General features: G+C 37.5%; 1 protein-coding gene across 2 annotated transcripts; it reads right to left on the bottom strand.

Moving 5' to 3' along the window:
• Positions 1–776: 776 nt before the first annotated feature.
• LOC106672959 (protein virilizer) lies at positions 777–12,195 on the bottom strand. Of its 2 annotated transcripts, XM_014404817.2 has the most exons (18): positions 11,978–12,195; positions 10,138–10,250; positions 9,922–10,060; positions 9,704–9,853; positions 8,774–8,902; positions 7,735–7,856; positions 7,495–7,670; positions 7,216–7,427; positions 7,074–7,157; positions 6,804–7,011; positions 2,638–5,299; positions 2,284–2,575; positions 2,110–2,227; positions 1,883–2,043; positions 1,663–1,822; positions 1,325–1,588; positions 1,103–1,262; positions 777–1,032 (listed from the first exon to the last, which is right to left on the bottom strand). In XM_014404817.2, exons 1-18 carry the CDS (start codon positions 12,032–12,034, stop codon positions 1,002–1,004), a joined length of 5,238 nt encoding a protein of 1,745 aa, XP_014260303.1. In that variant the 5' UTR covers positions 12,035–12,195; the 3' UTR covers positions 777–1,001. The 2 variants fall into 2 exon arrangements, with proteins under 2 accessions (XP_014260303.1, XP_014260304.1); XM_014404818.2 differs by lacking the exon at positions 8,774–8,902.
• Positions 12,196–12,837: the final 642 nt, after the last annotated feature.

Genomic DNA, 12,837 nt, shown 5'->3' with positions numbered 1-12,837 from the left:
CTGTACATTTTATATGAAGTTGTTCACGTTTAGCCAGATTCTGAAAAAATGCTTAGTCCGGCATTTTCGTCAGATGCTTTGTCACTGGGGAGAGCCGGTGCCTGGACTGGTGTAATGTGAACGAGCTCTGCACTGCCATAGCCTATTCATTAGGTAGCTCAGCAAAATATTGGAAGAGGTATAAAAATCCAGGCACATTGGGTCATTTTAGAGTTCGCATTCTGTAGATCATCTAGAGTTTCTGCATGCATGTGCGAATCAAATGCAGAAACTTTAATTTCACTGGTCCAAAAGAGACCACGTGAGAAAACGCTAGACAAATACGAACAAAAACAGTCATTCAAAAATAACTGAAGAAATTTGTTTCCGTCACTTCTCAGTTCACCAATTGTTTCAAATGTTCCGAGTGAAAATCTTTCCCTTAAAAGATTTCTTGTCAAATCTGGTCTAATGTGAACTATGTCCGGGTATCGGTTTCTAGCATAGTGGGAATGGGGGTCTGTTCATTACTTGCTATGGTTGTTTTGCAGGTTTTTTTGATAAACTGTACGGTTGTATAAGCAATCAAGGTTATAAACAGGGAGAGGCAAGATGCAACTATTTTCCTATGATAAAAATAACAAGGAGGCTTTTCAATCAGTCTTTTTTTTACTCATGCCTGCAGTCAGCCGTCGCTGGTTGAAACGCTGCTCTGTTAAAAGTTACCCGCATAGAAAGCGTAAAACCAATCATCCTGGTTCAGGAAGTAAAAGTAAAAATTATTCAATAAAAAAGAATAAATTGGAATTTGTACTGTATTTGGAATTGTTCAGATACAAGAATCAGATATATACATTTGTAAAAATCCAACTAATATCACAATGTACAATTTCATAAAAAGAAACATTTAATATTTACAGTAGGCAAAGCACGGCAGTTATATAAATTTGAAAGACTAGACTAAAACAGATTAAGAAATGATGTAGTAAAAAAACAATTGTAAAAGAAAAAACAAAACTTATCTAATGGAAATCTTCTATTCCTGACTTCATCCTGTAAAAACGAGGGCAGAGGCGGTAATATCTTCAAAACATTTTCCCTTCCCTCTCTCTTATATATTTACGTTTGAAAGAACCTCATGTGCCTGCTAGACGCACCACGTTGCGTACGAGGCTCTTTAGAACCCCATGCCATAGGTACGTTGGCTGACCTCTGGCTCCTGCCGAAACGTCCGTCTAGCAACTCGCTGCCGTATAATTGCGACCTATCCCAGATGCTATCGCCTGTTAAATATTTATAAAGAATTAATTAATACAAATTATTATTATTATTATTTAAATAGTACCTTCTCTGTGATATAGATGTCCTGGGAAAAACTTTCCACCCCTTTCCATACCAAAAGTCCTTCCTCTGCCCCTTCCCCTCACACCTTTGTCCTGCTGTTGCTGTATGGATTTTGTATAGCCGGTCGTTCCGCAGGTCTCGAGAGCGACAAAATCGTCGACGTGGAGTGAAGGCGGTCGTGATGTGTTTGGAGGGCGTGACCGGAACGTGTCAGACCCTCTTGCACCTCCGCCTCTGATTCCTCCTCGTCCTCTCATTGGAGTGACTAACAAAATATAATCTGTATTTTATTTATTTTTTTTATTTTATTTGATTTATTTAATATTATTTTTTAATTACCAAAAGGTTTTTTATGATTTGAACTGTTGGTTTTGGCCTTTTTTTCAGCATCACTTGTATCTGCAGATTCATTTTTCCTGTCATAAAGCTGTGCGACTGCATCGCTCAATGAAACACCACCTAAATCCGTCTTGGCAATTTCCAATAAATCAACAGTGACCTGAAAATTAATTTAAAAAAAATTATATATTGTAAATTACAGATAATTTAAAAAAATTACGATTTCTGCGTCTTGCTCTGGCTCGTCACTGCTTGGTGCGGAGAGCCAATAAGCCGTAGAGAGACGATCTTCTTCGTTATCGGTCAATGTATAGACAGTCCTCATGGAAAATTGGGTCAACAATGATTCCGCTGGCGGTATCGTAGGTTCCGTGCTTGTTTCTTAAAAAAAAAAAAAAAAAAAAAATTATCAACTGATTTAAATCAAAACATTTCTATGCTGCGTACCTGGTGCTACACTCGTGGATTTTGCCTCGTTTTTCTGCATATCCGACAGTTTAACAAAAAAGGAAGAGAGTGTTTCAACTAGTTGTTCAACATCCTGTTGACCTTCGCTGACTATTTTCTACAAATTAAATATTTAAAAAAAATTTACTATCTAATTTTTAGTTTAAAGCGTACTTTTAAAACTTCTTCTATGACTAGGAGTGAGTTGTCTGGTGAAGGCCACATGATTATCTTCCCGAGTTCAGAAAACGTCAGTACGAGCGTTCTCATATTGAACTCGGACGCTTCTACATTTACGAGGCTACGGAAGAGTTCAAGGGCTGACGATACGACAGCAAGGCATTCTTGCTTTTCCGGTGTCCAACCTTCGTCTTTCTTCTCTTTGTTCTCGCCCCAATTTTGCGACATGAACTTTTCCACTCGGACTAGTAAATTGTACAAACAGCCGACTTGTTTTTCCAACGAGCTGAAATTAAAGAAAATTTGAGTCTGAATTTTGTTTTTGGTTAAAATAAACCAAAAACATACATTTTTACGTGATGGAAACCGTAATCGTGATCTGCCAAGAGAATGAGGGATCGTAGTATGGTGAGGGAAACTGTGAAACCAGTGTCGTGTTTTAAATAGTTGATCATTGCGAGGCAAATCATCATGAGGATGTCTTTCGGCGGCAGTGCGCAGCTCATGAACGTTTCAATCGTTATGGACGAATCAAGTCCAGGAGGTTGAACGAGGTAGATTTCCGTGTCGACTAGCGACTGGCAGATGGACGCCAGACCTTCCTGAATCTGCACGCACTGCTCCGCCTTCTGGTCGAAAGATTTGAGCAAATTCTGAAAATGCTGCAGGCTCTTTTCGTTCTGTAGCAAATTGAGGAATGTGACTTTTATAACGCCGTGCGACATAAGTGAAGCCAGGAAGTTGATCTGCCTCAAAAGCTGCAAATGCATGTTTTTGTCGTTCATCAAGTTCGACATGCTTTCAAGTATCGTTTTGACGACGAGTATGGCCGTCGGGGCCGCGATGTCGGCCAGCTGGATGCAGACCCTTCTTAAAAGCTGCAACAACGGCTGACAACTGCTTGCCGACATTATCATTATCATCGATTCGATTGATGAGCCCAGAGAGTGCAAATGAGCCGACCAGAGCCTCCTCGAATTGACAAACTTGGAAATCTCTTCTTCCGAAAGCTCGCTTTTCGTCTGTATCGGCAACGGGAGAGGAAGAAGCTCTGACAAGACCATCAATCCAGTCATAAAATTCAAAGGAACGTCCGATGCAAATTTAATCACCTCTGAGACCATTGCGGTCCATAAACTTTTATTTAAAGCTTCCGTCTCCGTGCTCGTCTCACTTGACACAGGCTGAGTGTAAGCCAACAGGGTCTCGATTATTTCACGGCAGACTCTTATCGCGTCTGTATGCGCCTGAGCGTTAAGCGGTATCGCTTGCATCAAGCTGAAAGTCTGTAAAAGAATCGGCACAAGGGTCAAATCTTTAAAGTCTGTATTTCTCACGTTTATAACGTAAGTTATCATCCTCCGTATCAGCTGTACAGCAGGTAAAATGAGCGCGAGTAAAAGAAGACCCTGCCTAGCTATGAATCTCGAAGAATGCAGATAAGGTTGGTCGTAATGCTTGCAGAGTTTCTGCAAAATGTTCGACAGGTGGGTCAGACCGTCGTTCGAATACAGCTGTAATATTATAAATTTGTGTTTCAACTCTCTGTAATTGCTTGTGAAGTTTTGATTCGACAGGTCGATTTCGTGTTTCGGCACGCCGAGGAATTTCAACAGCCTGACTGATGTTATAAGTTCGGGTGGGAGAGAAGTACAAGCGTCAATGTTGTTTTTGATTATGTCGCATACCGGAGTGGCCTCGTATGTCGTGCAGTTTTCAATCGGTGACAGCCAGCTCTGTATTTCGCTTATCTCCGTAAAACTTTCTTTCGACAGTTCGACCAGTGTTTCTGAATACCTTTGTAAGAAAGGAACATGAGCCGTGAGCTTGATCGTCAGCACGATCAAATCACATATATAACCTCTACTCGGTGATCTTTTTTTATTCGATTTCGTCTTGAGAAGATCCAGTAGGACGTCCAGGTTCGAACCCTGGCTCAAAACATGTACAACCGACGACTTCCCTATATTTCCGATGTTCGACAAGGTCAGATTGAAAAGCCCCTGTATGCTGTCAATTATCTCCGGCTTGTCTGAATCAACATCTCTGAGACTTTTAATCGAATCCAGATACAACAACGCCTGCAGACGGTATGCCAGATGTAAGCCGAGCGTAGGATTCAGTCCCGGTACTCCCATTTCGTTCTCATCCAGTTTCGCTGAACTTCCCAATAAAAGTCTTATCAATGAATTGATCTCAGGACTAGATGCTAAAAACTTCATTCCATCGTCAGTATCCAATATCTCTGATATGAGTCCATTAACAGGAGCAATGATTGGGAGGTACAACGATGTCCCTGGATGGGAAAAGAGAGTGACAAAACTTTTTATTATATTCGTAAATCTGAAATAAGTGTAGATGGCTTTGTAAGGGTCTGGGAAATCGTCGGTATTTATTTCGAACTGAGCCGCTACGGGCAAAAACCTTTTCGGATGTGACAACAAAGTCCTGGCTTCAATGAAGACTTTAAGCACTTCCTCTAAAGCCATGCTGAGAAACTCCCTGTCAAATTTATCCGACCTGTCAACACCCCTTCTTTTCATTTTTTTAATATCGTTGTCTAAATTTTGAATGTTGTCTTTTAGAGATTTAAGCAGTTCGTAGAAGTGGAGTTTCTGTACGAGGGCGCAGAGGGCGTATTTGACGCGGGCGTGCTGGTTCCCTTGGACCATGTCGATTAGCCTTTGGTATCCACTTTTGTTGTCGGTTTTAATCTCGATGAACTTCTCGACTGTCGCTTCATAGCGGATCGTGGCGTCGATGGCCCTCAGGATCATGAGTTTTATTATCAAAGCCATGTACTCTTCGTGGTACAAATTGAGAAGTTTGTTCTGCGCATCCGCCTCCTCTATCATTCTAAGCGTTATCTCTTCACCGCACTGGCTCAACGATTCGACCAAACGTATTCCGGCTTTTATATGGCGTAATTTCAGCCCCGGCTGCGGCTGCTCGAATGCTTCTTTGAAGTTCAAACCAAACGCAACCCATGTGATCAATTTGTCCAATATCTCTGCAAAAATTATAATAATTTGTTATTCAAATAATACAAACTGTGATTTTTCTCACTGAGGTATGTGGGTTAATGAACTGGGATTAGTTATTTCTAATCATCTTCATCTGCATGTTTTGGTCAATCAGATCGTTTCAGTTAGGGCTAGGTTTGGTTTGTAATAATTAAGGATGGATAGAGATAATTTGTGCTGGTTAAGGATGGATAGGGATGGTTTTGTGAAGGCTTGGTTATGGCTTGATTTGGCAGATGTTCAAGGATGGTTAAGAATGATGGTTTTGTACGGTTCATTACGGCTAGAGATAGCCAATACTGTTTAAGATTGTTAAAGATGAGTACAGATGGTTTATGATAGTTAAGGATGTGATGGTTTGGTATGGTTAAGCTTGATAAAGATGGTTCGGTATGGTTGATGTTGGGTTCGTTAGATATAGTTGACAATAGCTAGAGATGGTTATAAATGGTTAGTGATGGTTGATTATTGCTTGAGATGGTTCAGTATGGTTAATATTTAAGGATGGTTTAGGATTTGACATTTAAGCATGGTTGATGATAGCTAGAAATGGTTAAGGATGGGTATAAATGGTTTGTGATGGTTGCTTAAGGCTAGAGATGGTTCAGTATGGTTAATGTTTAATGACAGTTTAAGATGCGATGATTAAATATGGTTGACAATTGCTTAAAGCAAGAGATGGTTCAGTATGTTTAATGTTTAAGGACGGTTTAGGATTTGATGATTAAGCCTGGTTGACAATGGCCGGAAATGGTTAAGGATGAGTATAAATGGTTTGTGATTATTGCTTAAGGCAAGAGATGGTTCAGTATAGTTAATATGTAAGGACAGTTTAGGATGTGATGATTAAGTATGGTTAAAAGTGGCTAAAAATGATTAAGGATGGGTACTGACAGTTGTTGATGGTTGCTTATGGGTAGAGATGGTTTGGTATGTTTAATGTTTAAGGACAGTTTAGGATGTGATGATTAAGTATGGTTGAAAATGGCTAGAAATGATTAAGGATGGGTAGTGACAGTTGTTGATGGTTGCTTATGGGTAGATATGGTTTGGTATGGTTAATGTTTAAGGATGGTATAGGATTTGTCAATTAAGCATGGTTGACGATGGCTAGAAATGGTTAAGGATGGGTAGTGACAGTTTGTAATGGTTGATTATGGCTAGAGATGGTTCGATATGGTTAATGTTTAAAAATGGTTTAGGATTTGATGATTAAGTATGGTTGACGATGGCTAGAAATGGTTAAGGATGGGTAGTGATAGTTAATGATGATTAGAAAAACCTCAAACGTTCTGCTTCAACCACCTTCAACAAGCATCTCTTTGGGCTCTCAGTTATATCCCTACCCATACTTAAACATCACAAATCATTTCTAAACTATCATGAAATCTGGTGCATAACCACACCAAAGAAAAGCATCTAGGAAGATGGTGAAAACTAGAAATAAACACACCAGGTCTAAGAAATGACTAAACTACAAAAATAATTTACCTTTTCTTTCACTGGTTGCAACTTTCGTCAGTGACTTTTCGATGCACACTATGACCTGTTCTACAGTCTCAACCCAGACGCCTTTAGAGTCGTGCAGATTCGTTATTGAGTTAATCAGATTTTTCAAAGCTTCACCATCTTCGTCTGTCTTTTCCAGCAGTTCCTTCGTCTCCCACTCATAGACAGGAATAGCGGGATCGTAGAAACTCTAAAAAACGAAGGATAAAGTCAAAATTTCAGCGTATATTTTCTAAGAGAGTTATAATGTACCTTAAGACTAGGGATTTCATTATTGTACGGGTTGAACGACTGTAAAGGATCTTCGGTGAACTCGCCAAAATCATAATCCATATCCTGCAATTCGATTTTTAATGTAAAAACAAAAAACTTGTTCTGTTGTCTTTATTTAAACCTGATCGTCAACAATTTCATCATCGGATAATATAGGCTCAAAAGGTTCGCCGGTGTGTTTTTGCTGAGGGGAAGTCGACTGAGCGGGCGGTGTAGTCGGTGATGCTTTTCCACTCTCCTCCATGCCTTCAGTCTCCGGAATATCACCTTCAGATATCGATTCAACGTCACCGGGTGACATTGATTCAAACTGTCCTTGCTGAGGTGATGTTTCTTCAAGAAATATAATTAATTAGAAAATTAGAATGGAAATTTTAATTTATATTTTTGTCCGGTTTACCGTGGACTGTAACCGTTGGAGGAGGTGGCGGAGTATGCGGCCTCTTCCTGCTTCCGCTCCACTCATTCGAGACCCAACGCCTCGACTTGTAGTAATCGCCGCTTTGCCGGCCGTCGTATTCAGGCGTACCACGCTCATGGTAATCAGGGCTACGTTCTTCATGCCTCCTTTCATATCTTAAAACAATTCAGTTTTTACTTCTTTTTTTTCTTTGTTTCTAAATAAACAAAAAGGGCAAACCTGAAATTCTGATCTTGATGCCTGTCCTTCGACCGTTCCCAATGCTTGTCTTCCTGACGAAGCTCCCAACTCTCTCCCTCATACGCCTCTTTCGGTGTGTCGTACGACTCCTGATGACATCCCTGTCATGACAGATGTCACAAATCCTTTCATTTTGCATTAAAAGAACAAAAGTAACAGAAAATAGATTAATTTTTAAATAATAATTAGTAGATTAATAAATCCCTAGAAAAGAAAAGAAATAGGGTTAATCTTTTTTATTATTAGTTAATTGAAGGGAGGGGAAAGATGGAAGACTTTTTTTAAGGTTTTAAAACTTGTTTTCTATCTCTCTTTTGACCAATCCCTGCTGTCATTTTGTAAATAAAATAAAAAAGTACAATCACCCATATTTCATTAAATTTCTCTTCCTTCTGTCATCCTAAGAACAATAATAATTGAACTATTTTTTTCTATTCATTTGTAAATAAACTTTAGATTTAAATTTAGAAAATTGCGAAGTCTTAAGCCTAGATGTTTTATTAACGGCACCATAATGAAAATAAAAAGAGAAATATGGACAGAAAAGCTGAGAAGAATGAAGAAAAGCAATAAAAAGCGCTACAGGATATTAAGTTTGAAAATTATCAAATTGAAGAGTGTCAAGTTTGATCGTCTTCGATCGTTTTTCTCTGACTTTGTGATGAACCTGCAGTAACGGTGGGTTTGTTAAGGACGGTTAAACACCAGACATCGCAATATTTTAGGTTACAGATCGTTAGTGATAGTTAAAACACCAGATATGATAGTTTGGGTTAGAAATCCATCAGGATGGTTAAGGATGTCGCGACATGACCAATTTTATTATTTTACGCGTTCAATTAATCATCCTTAAAATTGTTTATTTTATTTTCTACACCTTTCATCGAGTTTCACTTATTTTAAATAGTGTGTTTGATAAATTTAGTGGAAAAATAGAGATCAATTTTGTATTTGTCGGTTTATTTATTTTATTTTTATTTATTTTTTTCTGTTGCAAAAATGCATTGTTCGTCTTTACCTGGTGCCAGGAGTATGACTGCTGAGGGCGGTAATCCTGGCTTGTGTAAGCGTCCCCAACTTCGTCTTGGGGGTAGCTAGTGTAGTGGTGGCCACCTTCAACCATGTAATCTCGCGTGCCATCTTCCATCTCCAACGCATGCAACCAAACAGAAAAAAAAACACCTTTCCTCACCAAAAAAATTTCAAAAATTCAATTTTTTGTTTTAAAAGCATTGGTGGGGGGAAGAGGGTCTGAGAAGAAGAAAGCCACGTGGACCAAATCGGGAAAATCGCATCGTGGGTTCCTTTTTCAATCATCGCCATGCAATTAAGCATTAAAAGCTGCAGATTGAAATTTGACTCGTTTCACTCTCTCTCTTTCTCTCTTTAGACAGTCAATCCGATAATTTATTTGAAAAAGAGTTAAACAAAAATAAACCAAAAGAGATTACGCACAAATAAATATATAAAAAAGGGCAGAAAAGCAATGATTTCATTCAATGTTATTCATACAGGCAAGTTAATGAACTATTTAAAAAAAACTATGTGCATGGATTAAAACTATAGATTAGAGTTTTAGTCACAATTTGTTTAAAACACTGCAATTTTTAATTAAAAATAAAAAGTTAATAAATTAAAGTGGGAATAAAAAGGAAAAAAGCTCTGAAATATAGTAACCCCTGTTTAGCCGTTAATGATTTTTTTACAAATAATATACTAAAAATTAGAAAATATTTTTTGTCAAATAATTCACAGACAGTCAATTAAAAGAATACTTAAATTTTTGCAACTTGAAATCAACTTTGGATTTATATAAAATTTTACTTAAATAATCAATAAACATAATAAATAATTATTTAATTGTTTAAAGACATATTTTATAATCAGATTGTTTTAAATAAGTTTGTATGTCGGCTAACAAAGGTTTTGCTTAAGTTTTAATAATCACCTGAGAATGCTGTTGGAGCCAATCGACCGAAGTCACCATATCGGGCTGAGCCGGTTCGGGCGGGACCGTCTTCGTCAGTACGCCGTACACTGCCAGCGTGATCGTGGTGTACCAGCCTCTCAGGACGAGGCCATCGGTTGGGATAGGAGGCTAAATATTAATTTATTTTTTATTTTACCCTAACAAGGAAATATAAAAAAAAATTCTAAAGTGCATACACGAGAATGGTTGTACTCAAAGTGTATGTTGCCATTTTGGTTGTAGTCGATGGCGCCGAGGTTTTCAAACGTCGACGCGCCCGGCTTGCTCAGGTCATTGACAAAAAACTCGATCTTGAACTGAGATGGGTTTGTCGCACTGAACAAAAATAAAGAGCCCAAAATCAACCATTTAAACACATAATTTGATGATTTAACTATAAAAAATTTAATTACCCTAATCTCACCCCTCCAGGAAAATCAGCCTGTACCCTTGCTCCAAGTGGAATAATCCTCACTTCGCCAATGTAAACTGGCTTGGGGAATTGAACCAAGTCAAGGTTGATTTCCTGTATAAAAAAGAAAATTATAAAATAAGCTCATTGTAAAGGATTTTATAACAGTTTGGTTCAAAAAGTATGTTTTATCAGGCAGATTCCAACACACTTCAGTTGGCAAAGGCAATTTTTTTTTTTTTTGTATTAATAAACAATAACTGTGGCTTTGTCTACTCCATTCAAATATTGATTTTTAAATTTCTTAGATTCGAACCCACGACCCTTGGCTAAATACGCCGCTGCTCTACCACTTGAGCTATCGTGACTTCGATCCACTCAGACACTAACTTCCCATCTTAACCCCACTTTTCGAATTTTTCCTTTTCGAATCCCGCTCGTGACACTGACTTTTTATCTCTCTTACATAAAGATTAATTAATTGAAAAAATTTATTCAGTCAATCAGACCATGAACTCTAATGGATTGATTTTTAAATGCAATTCAAAAATTGTGAGATCTGAATGGGCCTGTTGTTTTGTCCTTTCTGAACATTTTGATCTGATGGATGAATTTCACCTTTTCAAAATGTGGCTTTCAACCAGAATTGTTATTATATACTGAACCGAGAAGCAACAAACTACCAGCTTATTTTTCAACGTGTTTGTACCACCTGTTCCGTTGGACCTACCTGACCTGTTTTACTTCATCCTTCTGCATTATTTCGCACACACCGAACAGAGTTGTCCCGATTATTTCCGACAAGCAGGACTCTACTATAAGACCCTGATCTATCTTGGTGATTTGGTCTGAGGGCTAACCAAGATGATTGGCTCAGGACCCTCGCATGCCATGTTTTTATTCTACGTTATGATTATTCCTGACAGAATTTAGAAGATAAAATACAAGAGGAAACTGATTATCATTGATACACCTGATCTGACTAGTTCTGGCGACATTTTCGGCAGAGGGTCTGCCACGATGATTGGCTCAAGACCCTCACAGGTAATGTTTTAATTATTTCATGACGATTAGTCCTGTCAAATTTACAAAATAAAATATGAGAGGAAACACCTTATCCATGATATGTAGCTTGATCATCTCTGATTTTCATTGATACACTTTGATCTAGCTGGTTTTAACTCCATCTTCGGCAGAGGGACAGACAAGATGATTGGCTCAAGACCATGTTTTAATCCTACATTATAATTATTCCTGTCAAATTTATAAAATAAAATATGAGAGGAAATTCATTATCCATGATATTGTAGCTTGTTCATCTCCGCTTTCATTGATACACTTGATCTAGCTGGTTTTAACGCCATCCTCGGCAGAGGGCCGGCCAAGACAACCGGCTCAAGACTCTCGCAGGCCATGTCCTACATGCCTTTAAATATATTGTACATGTAAAAAAAAGTTTATTGCTTAATAAATAAATGCTTAAATTGTAAAATTTGTTAGTTTTGCTCTATCCGAGTTTATAGGCATCGATTATCTTGATCTGTTCTCGGTCAAGGCCTACGCATGTCGCCTGCATACCAAGAGTCCTTACTTGGTATTTTTCATTGCTTATACAATACAAAATCAGTTTAATTAAACACAAATTAATTATAATTAAGATTCTAATGTAATAAATATAGAATGAAAATGTTTGATAAAAATAAAAACCCTGAAACTTTTTTTTTCAGGCACTACTTGTGATTTAAAAGCTTGAAAAATGTTCAAAAAAGTGTATAAAATAGTTTTTTTTTTTTTTTTTTAAAGGCTTGATTTTTAATAGTTTTGTTTTTGGTTCACCCTACCTCGGAGCTCTCGTGAGAAAAGGTGTCGAAGAATAACAACTCCAGCGAGTCTTCCATGACGAACGGGCTTTAAATTTTCATCGTCCTCCGGGAAATAAAATTCAGAAAATGTTCATTTTGAGCTTTTTTTCTTTCTTTCGACCGGGGGGAGGAAAATAACAAAAAAAGCCGACGCTTTTTCTCTGTAAAGAGGTTCTACGTTTGGCCCTTTATCGACGTCCACAGACGCCAGGGATGGCAGAGACATCTGGGTGATTTTATGAAATCTTCCCTCCTTTCTCCTTTTTTTTTTTTTTTTTTTTTTTTTTACATATTTTAACGATTTGCCAGATTTCTTGACACTTTTGGCAAAAGTTTTATTGAAAAATTATTTACCATTAAACCAAAACTTTATGGATTGAAAGATTTTTCAAAAGAATCAAGTCTTTTTTTTATAAAAATTTTAAGCAAGTTTGCCCTTGAAAACCACAAACAATAAATATATTTAGCTTTCTTCTACTCAATTAAATTGTAAAATGTCAAAAATATCAAGTTTTGGCAAAAATATCTCATTTTTGATTGTACGTAGTTACATTTAACAAGTGTTTGATATGTAGAAACAATTAATTATTCAGCCCTTAATCAGAGCTTTATGAATTTGATACTTCACTAAAAGAATTTAGGCTGTTCTGTAAAATTACAAGCAAGTTAGAGCTTAAAAAACACAACACAATAAACATAAGCAAAATATGTTATTCAGTATTTCGATCATTTACAGCACTTTTCCATAAAAAGGAAAAAAAATTACAGCACACAAGTTGAGCGATCAGTTACAAAAAAGTGAGACTTTCAAAATTATGAAACATAGCCATATTCAGCTT

Source organism: Cimex lectularius, unplaced genomic scaffold (assembly GCF_000648675.2).
Source record: "Cimex lectularius strain Harlan isolate CLEC.00 unplaced genomic scaffold, Clec_2.1 scaffold203, whole genome shotgun sequence".
NCBI classification, from domain to species: Eukaryota; Metazoa; Arthropoda; class Insecta; order Hemiptera; family Cimicidae; genus Cimex; species Cimex lectularius.
Note: the sequence above shows the minus strand (reverse complement) of the source record. Positions and strands in the feature narration are given on the sequence as shown.

Bases quoted from the DNA above. Each gene is read 5' to 3' on its own strand.
- LOC106672959 (XM_014404817.2), bottom strand. From the start codon at position 12,034: ATGGAAGACTCGCTGGAGTTGTTATTCTTCGACACCTTTTCTCACGAG. The intron at 2,044-2,109 runs GTACGCAGCATA...TTTTTTTTTAAG, and splicing joins ATCCACGAGTGTAGCACCAG to AAACAAGCACGGAACCTACG. The intron at 1,033-1,102 runs GTAAATATATAA...TCGTTTTTACAG, and splicing joins CACATGAGGTTCTTTCAAAC to GATGAAGTCAGGAATAGAAG.